This window comes from Numida meleagris, chromosome 5, assembly GCF_002078875.1.
Source record: "Numida meleagris isolate 19003 breed g44 Domestic line chromosome 5, NumMel1.0, whole genome shotgun sequence".
Taxonomy (NCBI): domain Eukaryota; kingdom Metazoa; phylum Chordata; class Aves; order Galliformes; family Numididae; genus Numida; species Numida meleagris.
Window position 1 is genome coordinate 23,907,552 of NC_034413.1, and position 13,950 is coordinate 23,921,501.

Here is a 13,950-nt window from a genome sequence, read left to right on the forward strand (position 1 = left end):
CTTGCATGCTCCCTAGCACTGCCACCTTGGCCTGACATCGCCCAACATGATGAACTGTGGGAGGTGGTGGCAGTGCTCTGAGCCTGATGGCTGAGCACAGCCACCCTTTTAAACACATCTCTCTGATATCTCTCTAGAGCTGTTGTCTTCAGCAACTCATTCAGCAGGGCCCGCACTTCCCAGTATGAGTGCTGCACTGCAGGAAGGGATTGCTACCTAGGAGCAGGATCTGTGGTGGTTTCACTTCACCCCCAGACCATGCTGCCTGCTGTGCTTGCCCTGAGCTCCGCACCCTACACCTGCAGTGCAGCAGAGGCCCCAGCAGGTTTGTGGGAAGTTCCTGTCTGCTACCACTGGTGTGGGGAAGCTATGCCTCCACCTGAACGCAGACAGTTTCACTGCCGGGAGCACCATGGCTGTGGGCAGCTGCCTGGCTGCTTGCTGCTGTATGGGAGGTGCTGGCCACACCACCTGGTAGGCCTCGCTGTCTGGCAGAGCTTTATGAAATTCAGTGTATGGCCATGCCCATTATTTAAGTTCTTGCTGCTGGCAGACTCCACACAGTTTCTCCCTGCCTGTAGGCCCAAAGGTGGTGCTGGGATCGAGCCAACTGCTCTTAAGCACTCCATCAAGTTTGTTGTGCATGGGGCAGGAGCCATACAGAGCACCAGGTGCTGACGTACCCGTGTAGGGCAATTACCCTTCTGTCAGGGGTCCCACCGTCACCTGGCCCAGCTGTTACGGCTGCTTTTACTGAGTCTCTCTGGACTGAGCTTGGTAACTCGCACTGATGTGAAGCATGCTCGTCAGGGGGCATTTCATCTTATTTTGAAGACAGATTTTGAAGTCAAAAGACAAATTATCTGATTAGTGTTTCTTGCTGTTTCTTAGGACTTATTAGAATGTGCCAGACAACTAACACCGGGGCAGTTGGTTTTTGGAGTCTAGCTGAAAAATGTATCATATTTTGGCAAAAAGATTTGTATGTATGTTTTCCTATTTAGCTACCTTTCCAGTTCCAGTGCTGGAAGTGTTATTTGTCAGTGAACTGCATTTATCGGCAAATACAATCTGAATTAGAAAGTGCAGATGCAAACATCACTATGTGAAGTAACGAAAAATGATGAACCAACTCACTTTGCCAAGGTTAGAGGAAACAAAGTTATTTCTGCCTGCTTTGCTTCACCAGCCCTAACTTCTGAGATTGCTGCCACTTCCTCTAACCCGTGTCAATCAATGATGGAACAAGATCTGGCAGCTCCCAGCAGCATGTGGCTCACTCACGTGTGGCAGGGTTAGTGTATACTTTGTAACACGTATCTCAGTGTGATGCGTCAAAACAGCTTCCTGTGCGGGAGTACATGCAGATGCTGGTAACTAACAATCACCTTAGCTGCCATCTCTATGATTGGGCTCTGTAGGCATTCAAAGGTGAGCAATATAGCTTTAGTCTGTGTCAGGCTACACAGATTGCTCACTGAGACTATTTGTAGAATCACAGAATCATTAAGGTTGGAAAAGACCACTATTTTGTTAAAGCCACAGAAAAGAGAGGGAAAGCACAATCTTAAAAACAAGTTAGGGGGAAGAAAGTGTGCTCTCTCATAATTGCATACAAACTTTTTCACTCACACAGGATGGTTACTAACAGAACAGCAGCATGAGAATGATGGCAGAATGATTACCCAGTATATCTCAAAGACAGATGCACTACTTTTTTTTTTTTTTTAAAGTAATATTGCGTGGGTTTCTTTTTTTTTTTTTTTTTTTTTTCCCACTGAAATTATTTCTGGAGGGTCCTGATGTCTCCACAGTGACTGAGTATGTAACTGAAATGGGTCAGTTCTGCTGAAAACAATGAAATGGAGTAGTGCATTCTTTCTGACTAATCCCCAAGATATATCTGGCTCATTTCACACATTGTTTATAGCAGCATATCACTTTCTTAGATTTTCAAATGCTGAAGTTTTTGTTGTATCTAACACTGGGGAAAACTTCTCGTTCTCCCCCACCCCCCAGTTTAGAAACATTTGCTATCTCTAACTTAGAGATATTGACTATCTCACTTTCATCGGGAAGTACAAAGGGTATTTGCCAGGTAGTCTGCCTCTTTTGTTTTGTGTTCCTGGTAGATGCCGGAGGAGACTAGATAGAGACATGTTGGCTCTTCTGTGTCTTTTAAAATTCTTTCCAAAAGGAAAAAAAAAAAATAAAAGGAAAAGAAAGGCTGATGGTGGTGGTAGGTGGTTACTCTAATCCAGACCAACATTTGTTGCGTGAGTCATCCTACTGGAGTCAGGGATGTGACTGTGTAAACGGCCGCTTTCTGTATTAGGAAGGATTACGGGATTGGGCTCCTTTTAGGAAATTATTTGGAATTGAAATGCAGCCAACTTTAACATGGATTTGAAGCTTGTGTAAAAGAGATGGAATGCAGTCAGTGAAAGTTACCTAAGGAGATGAAATTATCAATAAAAATACAGTGCTGTAATGAAGCTACTGGAAGCAATGTCTGATTGCTAATTTAACCAATTAACAAACACCTTTGCTCCTCTGTCATTTTTAATTTTTAGTAGAGTGTTGAACATTAAGTCACTTTACTCCTTGAGTTCTAGGACTAAAGAATCTAAGGAAATATACAGTCTTTAAGATATTGTCTATTGTTTGACAAGCCTGGCAGTTTCACAGATAATGGTCAAAATTGTTACCAGATTCACATACTTACAAAGAACTTTTAAAGAGTAATGAGAAGTACATAAGGAGAAACAATGAGGTTTAGTAATTTTGCTGGTTGTAATTCTTTGTGTCTTGCAAGTAAATACACGTCTCCCTGATGTATCGCACTCATAGGTAATTAGATTCTGTGTGTGCTTGATAAAACTAGGTCTCTTCTGTTGCATTTTGAATATAATCAGGAGCATAATGCAAGTCTTGGAAATTGCCGGCTGTAAAGGCCTCAGCCTACTTCTTTAGTCTTTGCAAAGATTAAGAACTAAGTATTACTTTTAAACTGTAGGGGATTGTATTTCTTATGAATTTTACTAGAAATTTGGTTTGTGCTTTTCAGAGATCAACTGACATTGAGTTCCATGTGCCCATCCTAACACTTTCACTGTGCTCTTTATTATTAAAGAGAAACAGACTTCTTTGTCATGACATGCTCCAGCCAACATTGCATTAATAAGCCTTTCTAAATAGCCAGAAAAAGCTCACCAGTTTGAAGTGCAGGTTGCAAAAATAACTTCAGTTTTGATCACAGGTGTGCACTCTACAGATCTGTAGTTGGTTCTACTGGTGTCTGTTGGAAGTTAGTAACTTTAGTCCTACTCAAATATTTTGCAAACAGTTTTGATGGATTTATTTCATTATGTGATGTAGCTTTAAAATGCAGAATAGAAACAAGTGACATCCATTTAGAACTCCGTTTATGAAGTTTGAATTTATGTTACAAGTGTTTGATGGGATTATTTTAGGTTAGATTTATGCTGAAGTATTTGACAGGTATTTGTAAAAGTGTATGAACAAAAAGAGTATTTTACACCGCTTGGAAAGACTAATAATACTGAGCCTACCTTGCCAGGGTAAGTTACATGTGACCAGGAAGCCCTCTACACATTGTTTCTGTTGGAAGAACATGACCAGTTTAAACTATCCAAAAACAGTGCACAGCAGCATCCTGCAGTATTATACACTGAGCAGTTAAAACAGGCCAAAGCAGTAAAACTCCAACAAACCACCAGTATTCTGGTGCCTTGTTCTGTCCCTTAACCACCTGATGACAGTGACGGAGTATTTTAATGCACACTAGTTGGTATGTAGTATTGGTTCTAGTTTCTTTTGTGAGGAATTCCTATCTTTTTATTTCTGTTTCCAACTTTGAAAGCCACAGCCTTTGTCTGCCAAGTTCTTCACATGCATGGTAGTAAATGAAGACGTGCAGTGTTGGGAAAAGGAAAGTTTTCCAATTTGTGTGTTACTTTTGGGGGAGTGCTGGAACAAGCTAATGCATTTTTAATGTGTTTTCCAGTTAATGAAACCGCCATATCAATTGACAGTTTTCTAGCTCTATTTTTGTGTGTGTGTGTGTGTGTGTGTGTGTGTGTGTGCCTGAAATAGGAATCTTGTGAGGGAAATACTGGCTGCAGTACAAGAAGCCAAGACAGATCTAACGGAGATCTTGGGTCACTAGAATATGGGTGAGGTGGGTGGGAAGCACACTTTGGGACATCCACATGGGTGGGGATAGTGTTTGGGAGATGAGAAGGAATAGGGCTGACAAGGGATCTTAGACGATAGTTCTTTGAACAGGGAGGAGAAGACTGCAGACAACTTGTCTCCAGGCCCAGCAGACTAGCCTTAAGGCCACATTCACTCGTCTTTAGGTGACTAGTTATCGTAATCAAGCTTGACAGACTATGATGTTGCGATTTGTAGTGTTCCTGTAGCATTATGTGGGCGTGCTTGTATGCTCTCAACACATACACACAGAAAAACATACAGTCCTTGTCCCAGAACATCTGCAGTTCAGAGCTCTGACCCTCTTAAGATGCAATGAGTCCACAAGTGTTTCTGGAGCGGATCAGTCTCAGGGCATCTGTCTGTTACACAGATGGTGAGGAGGCTGCTGGAGCCTCCTTTACAAAGGGGAAGGAGACCGGGAAGGGGACAATCAGGAGTATGAAAGAAGAGATTGCAGTAAAGTAATACAGACTGTGAACCTGACCCTGATGGGTGCAAATACTTCTGCAGTTAAATGAAATGGTACTTGTCTGGGTGGTGCTGGGGCAAGTGAGGGCCTGCCAAACAGAACTGTGCCTGGCAATGCTCTGGAGGTCTGGTTTGGATTTGGAACGATATTTTGCACAATTATTTTTTATGTTTCTTGAGGCAGGATTTTAGTGAACATGTTTGCAACTGCAAAGGTTATTGTGAGGTTTTTCTACTCAAAGAGGTACGAGGTCTGTGATGATCTAAGCATTTGGCTTCTTGCAAGTAGGAATCCAGCAGCCCAGCCTGCACTGCTGAGCGCTCTTCTCTACTGATTTGCCATCATTAGGCTGTGGCCATCCTAACTCTATGCAAACTCAGGCTTAGTCTATGCAAACTCCACATTGCTGTTCTGCGTGGCTGCAGGAGGTGAGTCAGGCCCATAGAAGAGATTTCCCTCCACCAAAGCAGGAGACAATGTTTTTCATGAGAGTAGAAGCAGCCTTCCTACATAGCCCTATGTAAATCTCCCAAGATTTGTTTCCATGGCCCTCAAGAAACATGAATGGTGTTAGGCACCACCGGACTACTATTTATACTATGCTATGCTATGCTATGCTATGCTATGCTATGCTATGCTATTAGAAAGAAGTTCTTTACTGTGAGGGTGGTGAGACACTGGAACATATTGCCCAGCGAGGCTGTAAACGTCCCCTTCCTGGAAGCATTCAAGGCCAGCTTGGATGAAGCTTTGAGCAACCTGGTCTAGAGGGAGGTATCCCTGCCTATAGCAGGGGCATTGGAACTAGATGATCTTAAAGGTTCCTTCCAACCCAAACCATTCTATGATTCTATTTAATATAAGTCACAAAGTCTGCAAATGCTTTTCTTCAAATGTAGCTTGTGTCTTCTTTCTCTTACAAGTTAAGGCAGTCTTCACTTTGAAAAGGATGACAATTTCTTTCAGCATTGACATGGGACTCAAAAACTCGACAGTAGGCAACATAATGTCAGTACAACTAAGGAACCAGTTTAAGGTTCAGGCAACAGATGATTATTGAAACTCAGAAATGAGATCCTGGAGTTCAACAGATACCGTTCTATGAGAATGCTATCTCAGTGATAGTCCAAAACAAGCATACAAACAAACAAACAACAACAACAAAACCGCCACAAATCTTAAGAGTTATTAGTTATTAGAAAAGCAATGGAGAAAAATCCTTTAAATCTTACTACTTAAAACACCATGATTTATCTACACTTTAAACGAAAGGGCAACGTGAATGATCAAAAGCATGGACTGTAGGGTGAGTAATAATGGATCAACTCCAGTGAGTGAGGTGGGATTCTTCAGTCTGGAAAAGAGACTGATGAAGGAGAAATTAATGGGAGTTGATGAAATAGTGGGCAGGAACCACTGGAAGCAGTGTATGGCTTTCCAAGTTCTTGTATGGGAGGCAGCAGACACCAAATGATTCTGGTGGGTAACAAATTAAGAACAAATGAAAACGTTATTTCATATAACATGTAGTTAATCTATGGGAGCCTTAGTCAGACGATGCTTCAGATGCTAAAAATCTTAAATAGATTTTTAAAAAAGGCTAGGTAAATTCACAAAATAGAAGCATATCATGTTTTCTGTATGCTTAGAAACTCTAATCCACTTTAGGAAGACTCTGAGCTGAAAATGACAAAGTACGGGGTAAAAGTGCCATTATGTAGCTGAGTGGGCTGGTTATGTGTACCTGCTGTCCCCATCCAAGTATCCATTTCTGGCTTTTGCTGAAGAGTTGAACGTCAGGCTAGACACGTGTTTGGTCTCTGAAGGGTGACTCTAGATTTCAGATACTTACAGTCCACCCTATGAGCTATTTTAAGGGTTAAATATAAGAAAAACTTAACTGTGAGATTATTCAGAAGTCTTGAAACTGGCCTAATGCTTTTTCACCTTGAAATCTATCCATTTTAATGGGAACTGTGTCAGAGAAAGACTGGTATGCCTTAATACTTCCTGTTGTTCTCAGCAGCACTGTTTTCCTCCACTTCAGCTGTTAGAAACAACGCTCATTTCAGGTAGGAAGAGAGATTAGAACAAGACTCTGGAGTAAGAAAGATGTCTGCTATAGGGAAGAGCTCCATGTTGCAAGTGACAGCTCTCTCAAGAGCTGGTTCTGAACTGGATGGGGAACAAATACCGCTTGCAAAGGAAATGTTAACACAAAACTCCCTGAAAGGGGATTGTGGTGAGGTGAGGGTCGGCCTCTTCTACCGGGCATCAGTGATAGGACAAGAGGCAATGGCCTCAAGTTGTGCCAGGGCAGACTCAGGTTGGATATTAGGAAAAACTTATGTGAAAGAGTGGTCAGGCACCAGAACAGGCTGCCCAGAGACGTGAGGGAGACATTGTTCCTGGTGGTGTTCAAGAATCGTGTAGATGTACTACTAAGGAACATGGTTTAGTGGGCAACATTGGTGGTAGGTGGGGTGTTGGACTAGACGATCTTAGAGGTCTTTTCCGACCTTAATGATTCTATGATTCTTTGATTTACCTTTTTTTCCTAGAGGTGCAAAATGTATCTCCACCCTGTTTCCTTGGCCCATTGTGGAAATGTACATCTGGCCACTGAACTACTTTCAAAACAAGAGATGCCACTGTGAGTGCACTGCACCCTGCAGAGCAGGCGAGAACACAAGCATCACATAGCTGCTTTTGTTCCTTGGGATGTTCCTGGGCCCGTTTTCTATGTCAGTATAGCACATGGGGAAATCTTTGTAGAAGAGAATTTACATTATTCTGCTCAATTCCACGGTGTTTAGACATGAAATCTCTGTTATTCTCCAGGGTTGTTTTTTAGTATTCTTATTTCAGTGATGTAAGGGCTGTCTTTTACTGCCAAGCCCATAATTAAAGTGGTGTTGACTTGTAAGTAATGGGCTGCAAAAGGTGTACCAGAAGATAATTAGAGATGCATTCTAGATAAGGGGGCATGAACATTCTTTTTATGAGGTGTTAATGTCTGAAGACCAACTAGTGAAATTGATCTTGCCTCCATCAGGATGAAAGATCTGGTTAAACATCAATAACACTGTACTGCCCTAGAAAATGTTTGATGTAGGGATTTCTAGAGGTTTATGCTTGAGTACAAACTCCCCAGACAGGCGCCTGGTGGCAGAGCCATGTGGGACTGGGTAGTTTGGCATCCCATCCATGCTAACATGACTCTTTGCATATCCTAACACTGGGGCTGCTCTGGAGGGAGAGAGGAGAGGAGCTCCTGACGCCCTGATCTGGACTAGGATAGATGCAAACCTTTTTCAGAGCCATTTTAATGAGCACTGTGGCTAGTCCTTTTCTAACAACTTTGCTGCTTCTCCTAAATGTCCATTACATACATATCTTTTTTTTCCCTTTTTTTCTTCCTGCATCTTCAGCATATTCCATGTGTAGTTTTGATTCTTCTGTAGATGCACTTTATATCATGCCCCTGGCTTAAAGGGACATTGGCAGAAGACACAGTGAGTTTACACTTTTGGACCTTACTGAAATCTGCAGCAAAATTCCATGGATTTTGGGAACTTGAAGACAACCTGTGACATTAAGAGATACTCTTTTTGTTAAGTATACTGCTTTCAGTATTTCTGATTTTTTTTTCTCCACATTTCTCCCACTCATAAAATCAAAGAATGGCTTAGGTTGGAGGTGACCTTAGAGATCATTCAATTCCACCCCCTCTGCCACCCACTAGATCAGGCTTCCCAGGCTCCCTCCTTTCACTTCTGTTGACATTTGTTTTATAGTGGTTCATGAAATGAATAAAAAATACGTGGGAAAAAAAAAAAGGCTATTCCCCCTGGTATGGTTTAGAGAAGATACCAGGAGGCTCACAGAAAGTTGCTTAGATTATGCCTGATGCACAACATGGTCAGCAAGGGGAGGTCAGTGCCTGGACCTAGGTGTGATCAAGCTGCAGCTATAGCAGAAGTTAGCTCTTAGGTTAGGCCAAGTCCAAATGCCTCAGCAGAAGAGGGAAGAGAGGAGGGGGAGGACAAGATTGCCATCTTGTTTCCTGGAATCTCACTTAAAAACAAACTCACAATCTAAGTCTCTATCAATTAGCATTGCAAAGAAAATCTCTCAAAATGAAGGGTGTAAAGAGGCTGCCTGGCAGAACGCCTGAAACAATAACTCCAGGAAGTGTGAACTGCTCTCTCCATAGCCAGAGGATGTTAACAAAAGCCTGTCTATTTGACCTAGCCAGCAGTGATGGACACTCGCTATTAGCAAGCAGTGCAAGTCGCTGCAAGCCCCAGAGGTTCTCCTCTGCTGACTCCTTTCCTTATCTCTTCTGAGCAGGCTGTGTCTGTAAGGCGTGTATGTGCGTGCTGGGGGGGGCTTCCCTCTCCCTTTGGGACCAATATTGCAGGCTGCATGCAGGGTCGGTTTTGTGTTGCAGTCGTTCCCATGACATGATGTTTTCATATTTTTTCTGCCACGAAAATTGCATAGCTATACAGGAAAAATGACAGCTTTTTAAATTTCCTCAGGGTATCACTTTCACTGCGACCAGACTGAATGATTTATCTCTCTTTGCAACATGTATTGATGATGCAGAGATGGAAAGACCATATGCAATTCCATGCTTTCTTGGGCCCGTTTAAATCAGGGCTCCCCAGCAATTTTTCTCTCTGTGCCTATGCATCCCCCACCCCATGCTGGTGCCTGAATTAAGCTGGCCAAGAACTAACCTGGCCAACAAACGATCAGTTTTTTGAGGGAATAGCTCTGTCAACTGGGTCATTTTCTAGTACATTGGAGCTGGCACATGCTGGACTGTGTGTGAAACCATGTGGGGGCTTAAATGCGAGCAGAACTGCATCATGTGTGATGAGAATGAGGAGCAGCTAAAGCTGGATTTGCTGTGGATAAAGTCATTGACAAAACTGTGCTATTAAGCTCTGTAAACTTGCTTATTGTGTCTGAACCTTAATCGACTCTTTCTTACATATGTATCTGAATAATATAAGCAAATTAAAACTGAAATAAAGCTTAGCAACACACCTTGACAGTACCTAGAACTGATGAAACATTTGCTACCTGACTGCTCTTTCCTTTCTCCCACATGAAAATTCTTGGCTGTATACAAATTGTATTGCTTACATGGAAAGGAAAATCTCTGAACCATCCTGAAACTCTGAGGGAGAAAATAATTTCTGTGGGATGTATCTGGGCTGTGATAGCCCAGGCTGACAAGAGTGATATGGTAGAAGAATGGGAAAGAGTAGTGAGAAATTGTTTCAAGCTGCTGTTCCCAGATGTTCTGGACTATATGCTGCTGTCAACCCTCTGAAATTCTCACTGCCATCATATGCATTTCTGCTGGAATATATTATTTAAATTTAAATATTTTTAAATTCAAATGTTTCTAAATTTAAATTTTTAATGTTTATATTGTTGCAAAGCATCTTCTGACACCTTGCCTTATGGGACAGAGCTGCTGAAAAAATCCAGCCTCTGGAATACCAGACTCATGGGAGCTGGCAGTCATGACTGTCTGGAACAGCATTCCTTTCTATTGTGACTTTGTGTGGTGGAGTGTGGAGCATTAAAACCCTTGTCCTGCTCAACCCAGAAGCATCTGCTTGGGTCACAGACACAATGGTCCCTGTAGGATGCAAATATGTAATAGTGCACAGACTTTGTTCTTGGACCCTGAGGTTTCACAGCAAGCTGGAACAAGTTCCAAGGCTGAAAATGACTGGAGATGTGCTGAGACAAAAGACACATGAAGTAATGATGCTGTTGTTCTTGAACACCCTCAGTGATTGCTTCTAATGGCCTAATTTGACAAATTATTACATTAACTAATAGATTTGTTGCTGTTCTAATCCTGTTTTAACATCTACTCCTTTTTGGCATTGCAGCCATTACTCCCTCTCACTTGTCTCCTTATGTCTCCTTATGTCTCCTTATGTCTCTTATGTCACTCTTGGCTCCATGAAAGAGTATTCCTGGCCTGCATTTTGAATTAATACTTCTGATTTAATCAGTCACGATCTCACCTTGGACTGAAACACAGAGCTTTCTTGTTCTATACATGACTTGGGTGAGTAGAGCTGTCTGGAGGAGAAAAACAAGCACTTGAAGGATAGGTTATCCTGAGAAAGGGAAGAAAACTTCTCCCCAGCTCACTGCAGAGAACGCTGGGTGAGGCTTCAGCGTTTTGTGATGGGTTCTGATGCAGCATCTGGCCAAAGCACCAGCGTTTTGCTCATCCCAGTTAAGTCAATGAGAAATCTCCCACTGAGGAGACTGGGAATAGGAGCGGAGCTATGTCGCTGGACAGGGAGGACAAGGACCTGTAACCTGGTCGGTAACGTGCAGGAAATGGGGTGGTTTCCCTTCTGGAGAGGGGGTGACATGGGACACACATTTTCTTTAGCCAAGAGTGATCCCAGCGCCCAGGGGAACCCTGTTGTTTCCAGCGTTGGTGCCGGCCTGCCCGAGAGCGGAGACAGCCTTTCAGAAGGCCGAACTGGAGTAAAGAGCCGCCCTCATTAAATTATTGACCCTCCATTTGAATTAAAAAAACGCTGGGTGGCTTGGTGGCGGCGGCGGGCGCTTCGCCGTGAGACGCTTTGGCTCCTCCAGTGGGGCGAGACCTCCCCGTGTGTATTTTGGTGATGGGATGACAATGGAGGTGTGGGAGACAGCTGTGAGTCACCCGGTCCTATCGGCGGGGCAGGCCCGGGCGGGTGGGGGTCGCCGAGAGCTGGGCGGAGGGCTCATAAGGCGCGGAGCGGCCGCGGCCCTCAGAGCCCGCATGGAGCCCCGCAGCCTGCCGGCAGACGAAGCCCCGCCGCGCCGCGCTGCCCCGCGGGAGGGCGGCCGGAGGAAGCGCACGTCCTTCAGCAAGGCGCAGCTGGAGCTGCTGGTGCGCACCTTCGAGAAGCAGCCGTACCCCGGCATCGCCCTGCGCGAGCAGCTCTCCGGCCTCACCGACATCCCCGAGTCCAGGATCCAGGTAAGAGCGGCGGCGGGCCGCAGACCCACGGGCGTCCCTTGGGGGTTGCTCGCCCCAGGCCCGCCCGCCCCTCTCAGCGCGTTTTGACAGGACCAGTCAAAGCGCCTTTACTAGCAGCAGGACGTCGCGTTTAACTCTGCTTCCCCTCGCAGGTCTGGTTTCAGAACAGGAGGGCCCGGCAGCTGAACCGCAAGAAGAGCGAAGGTGCGCTTCCCACGCAGCCGGCGGCCGCCAAGGAGGAGCGCGGGCACTGCGGCGGGGGCTGCCAACCCCGGGGCCTCGGGCCTGAGCTCACCCTGCAGCCGGGGCTGCCGGGGGCGAACCAGAGCTGCTCAGGCCAGCCGCTGCCCTGGTCCGGGCCGCAGTATATGAGGCTCGATACTCATTTCAGGAACTTTGGAGTCCCCGGTCAGACCCTGTCTCACTTCGGCTTGGACTATATGGGAAAAGGGGAGCAGTTCGGTGCGGGAACCGTAGGGAGTGCCCCTCAACACTCGCTCTCTGAGCAGCAAACGCAGGACTACCCGTATCTGAAGAAATCTTTCCCTGAAAACTATTACGCAGATGTCTTCCAGCCATGTACAGAAGATTACCTACATCTAGCAGCTAAAGAGAACATGTATAGCAAGCCTGTGTTAAACTACTTAAATGCTGACCAAGGTCTGGTCGATGAGACCTATTCATATATAAAGCCAAACACCTCTCCCTTCAGTAACAGTTCAATTCCAAGCTGTGGTAAGGGGGATTTTATGCTTGAGCTGAAGCAGATGAGGCACAGCCCTCCTGAGTTTGCAGCTAGTGAGGCAAGTCCTCCTTCAGTACCTGCAAAACATGAAGGGAGGTACCAGGGGACATGTGCTGCTCCAGACCCACTGTACGGACAGCAGCTGCTGGGGACAGTGAGTGACTATGACCCTCATTGGCTGGGTATGAGAAATGAAATTCTGGGAAATGGTTTAGACTCGCTGTTGGAGCAAAATGGGGAGCAGGGTGGGCCTCAAAGCTACCTTTTTGCTTTGGGTGGCCAGAATTCAGCCTGCCATTTGGGTCACACATGAAACTATGACAGCAAGGTGCTTCATGAAAAAATCACATTTTCTTTTGTTTGATTGGCAGTTTTGTCCCAAAGTGGCTAGAGGTTTTGCAGGTGGAAGGATGGAGCAATTGCTGTGAGCTTTGTGCTCTGTCTGGAAGGGAAAGGAAGATAAGCAAAGCCAGCAAGGTGTACAAGAGAGTAACCTGCTGAAGGTGTGTTGCCCGTCCCTCCCCTGTCTTGCTGGGATTGTCACCAACCTGTCCTCAGCATTCCTGCGAGCATTTGGCTTTCAGTAGCTTCGCATTAACCTGCGTTTACAGACAAATCCTCACAGATACCTCAGTACCAAAGACTTTGTCTTCTGCTGCACAGACTGCGTTGGATCCTACCAGGAGGCTTGGGACTGTGGGATTGGTTTTGTAGTCTTACTGCACAAGATTTTGTTTGTATGTGGGTGTGAAGTCACTTTCTTTAACTGAAGAAGTGCGTAGGAAACAGACGTTAAATTTAGAGCCTCTAGTGGAGAAAACATGAATGCAAGATGGTCTGAGCTTGGGAAATGCAGCCTTGGTGGCGGCAGGCTGGCTCACTGGGTGTATTTGTGTATTAGGTGTGCTCCTGATAAAGGACACTCGTGGTGTCTTCTTAGGTATTTAATGTGTAATGTTTTCATTTAAAAATGACCAAATTTATAGCTTTTTAGAAGGCTTTCTTTTTGTGATTTCCTGTTGTATAATTTTTTTTCAAATTGTTTGCTAATATTTTAAAGGAATTGTGTTTATTTAATTTAATTAAAAACAAACACAAACCAACTCTAAACAAGCAATTTTCAATTTACCAAAGGAAGGCTTTTGACCAGGGTGATAATGAACTTGTAGAACTGCACTCGCGGTAAAGTGTAATAGTGTTCCTTCTTTGCACTTGATACACGGGCCCTGTTTTTAGCCTTCTTGAACTCCATGGCCATCTAGAAGACCAGTGTCATCTTAACAATGTTCTGATGAAACTCCCTGGGGCTGGAGGGGTCTGTTCTAGGGGGCTTCCATGGCTGGGTGTTAAAGCAATATCAGACCTTGGATATTGAAATCTATACATGCAAATCCTTTTTTTAATGCTTAAAATATGACTCTGGAATATTTTACATATACCTAGATTCTAATACATACACTGTTAACTACTTTTTAA

The 13,950-nt window shown here is 44.4% G+C and overlaps 1 protein-coding gene across 1 annotated transcript; it reads left to right on the top strand.

The window, feature by feature from the left end:
- On the top strand, positions 11,512-13,879 carry LOC110400176 (homeobox protein NANOG-like). Its single transcript, XM_021399883.1, has 2 exons — positions 11,512-11,729; positions 11,882-13,879. Exons 1-2 carry the CDS (start codon positions 11,529-11,531, stop codon positions 12,785-12,787), a joined length of 1,107 nt encoding a protein of 368 aa, XP_021255558.1. The 5' UTR covers positions 11,512-11,528; the 3' UTR covers positions 12,788-13,879.

Bases quoted from the DNA above. Each gene is read 5' to 3' on its own strand.
- LOC110400176 (XM_021399883.1), top strand. From the start codon at position 11,529: ATGGAGCCCCGCAGCCTGCCGGCAGACGAAGCCCCGCCGCGCCGCGCT. The intron at 11,730-11,881 runs GTAAGAGCGGCG...TTCCCCTCGCAG, and splicing joins TCCCCGAGTCCAGGATCCAG to GTCTGGTTTCAGAACAGGAG.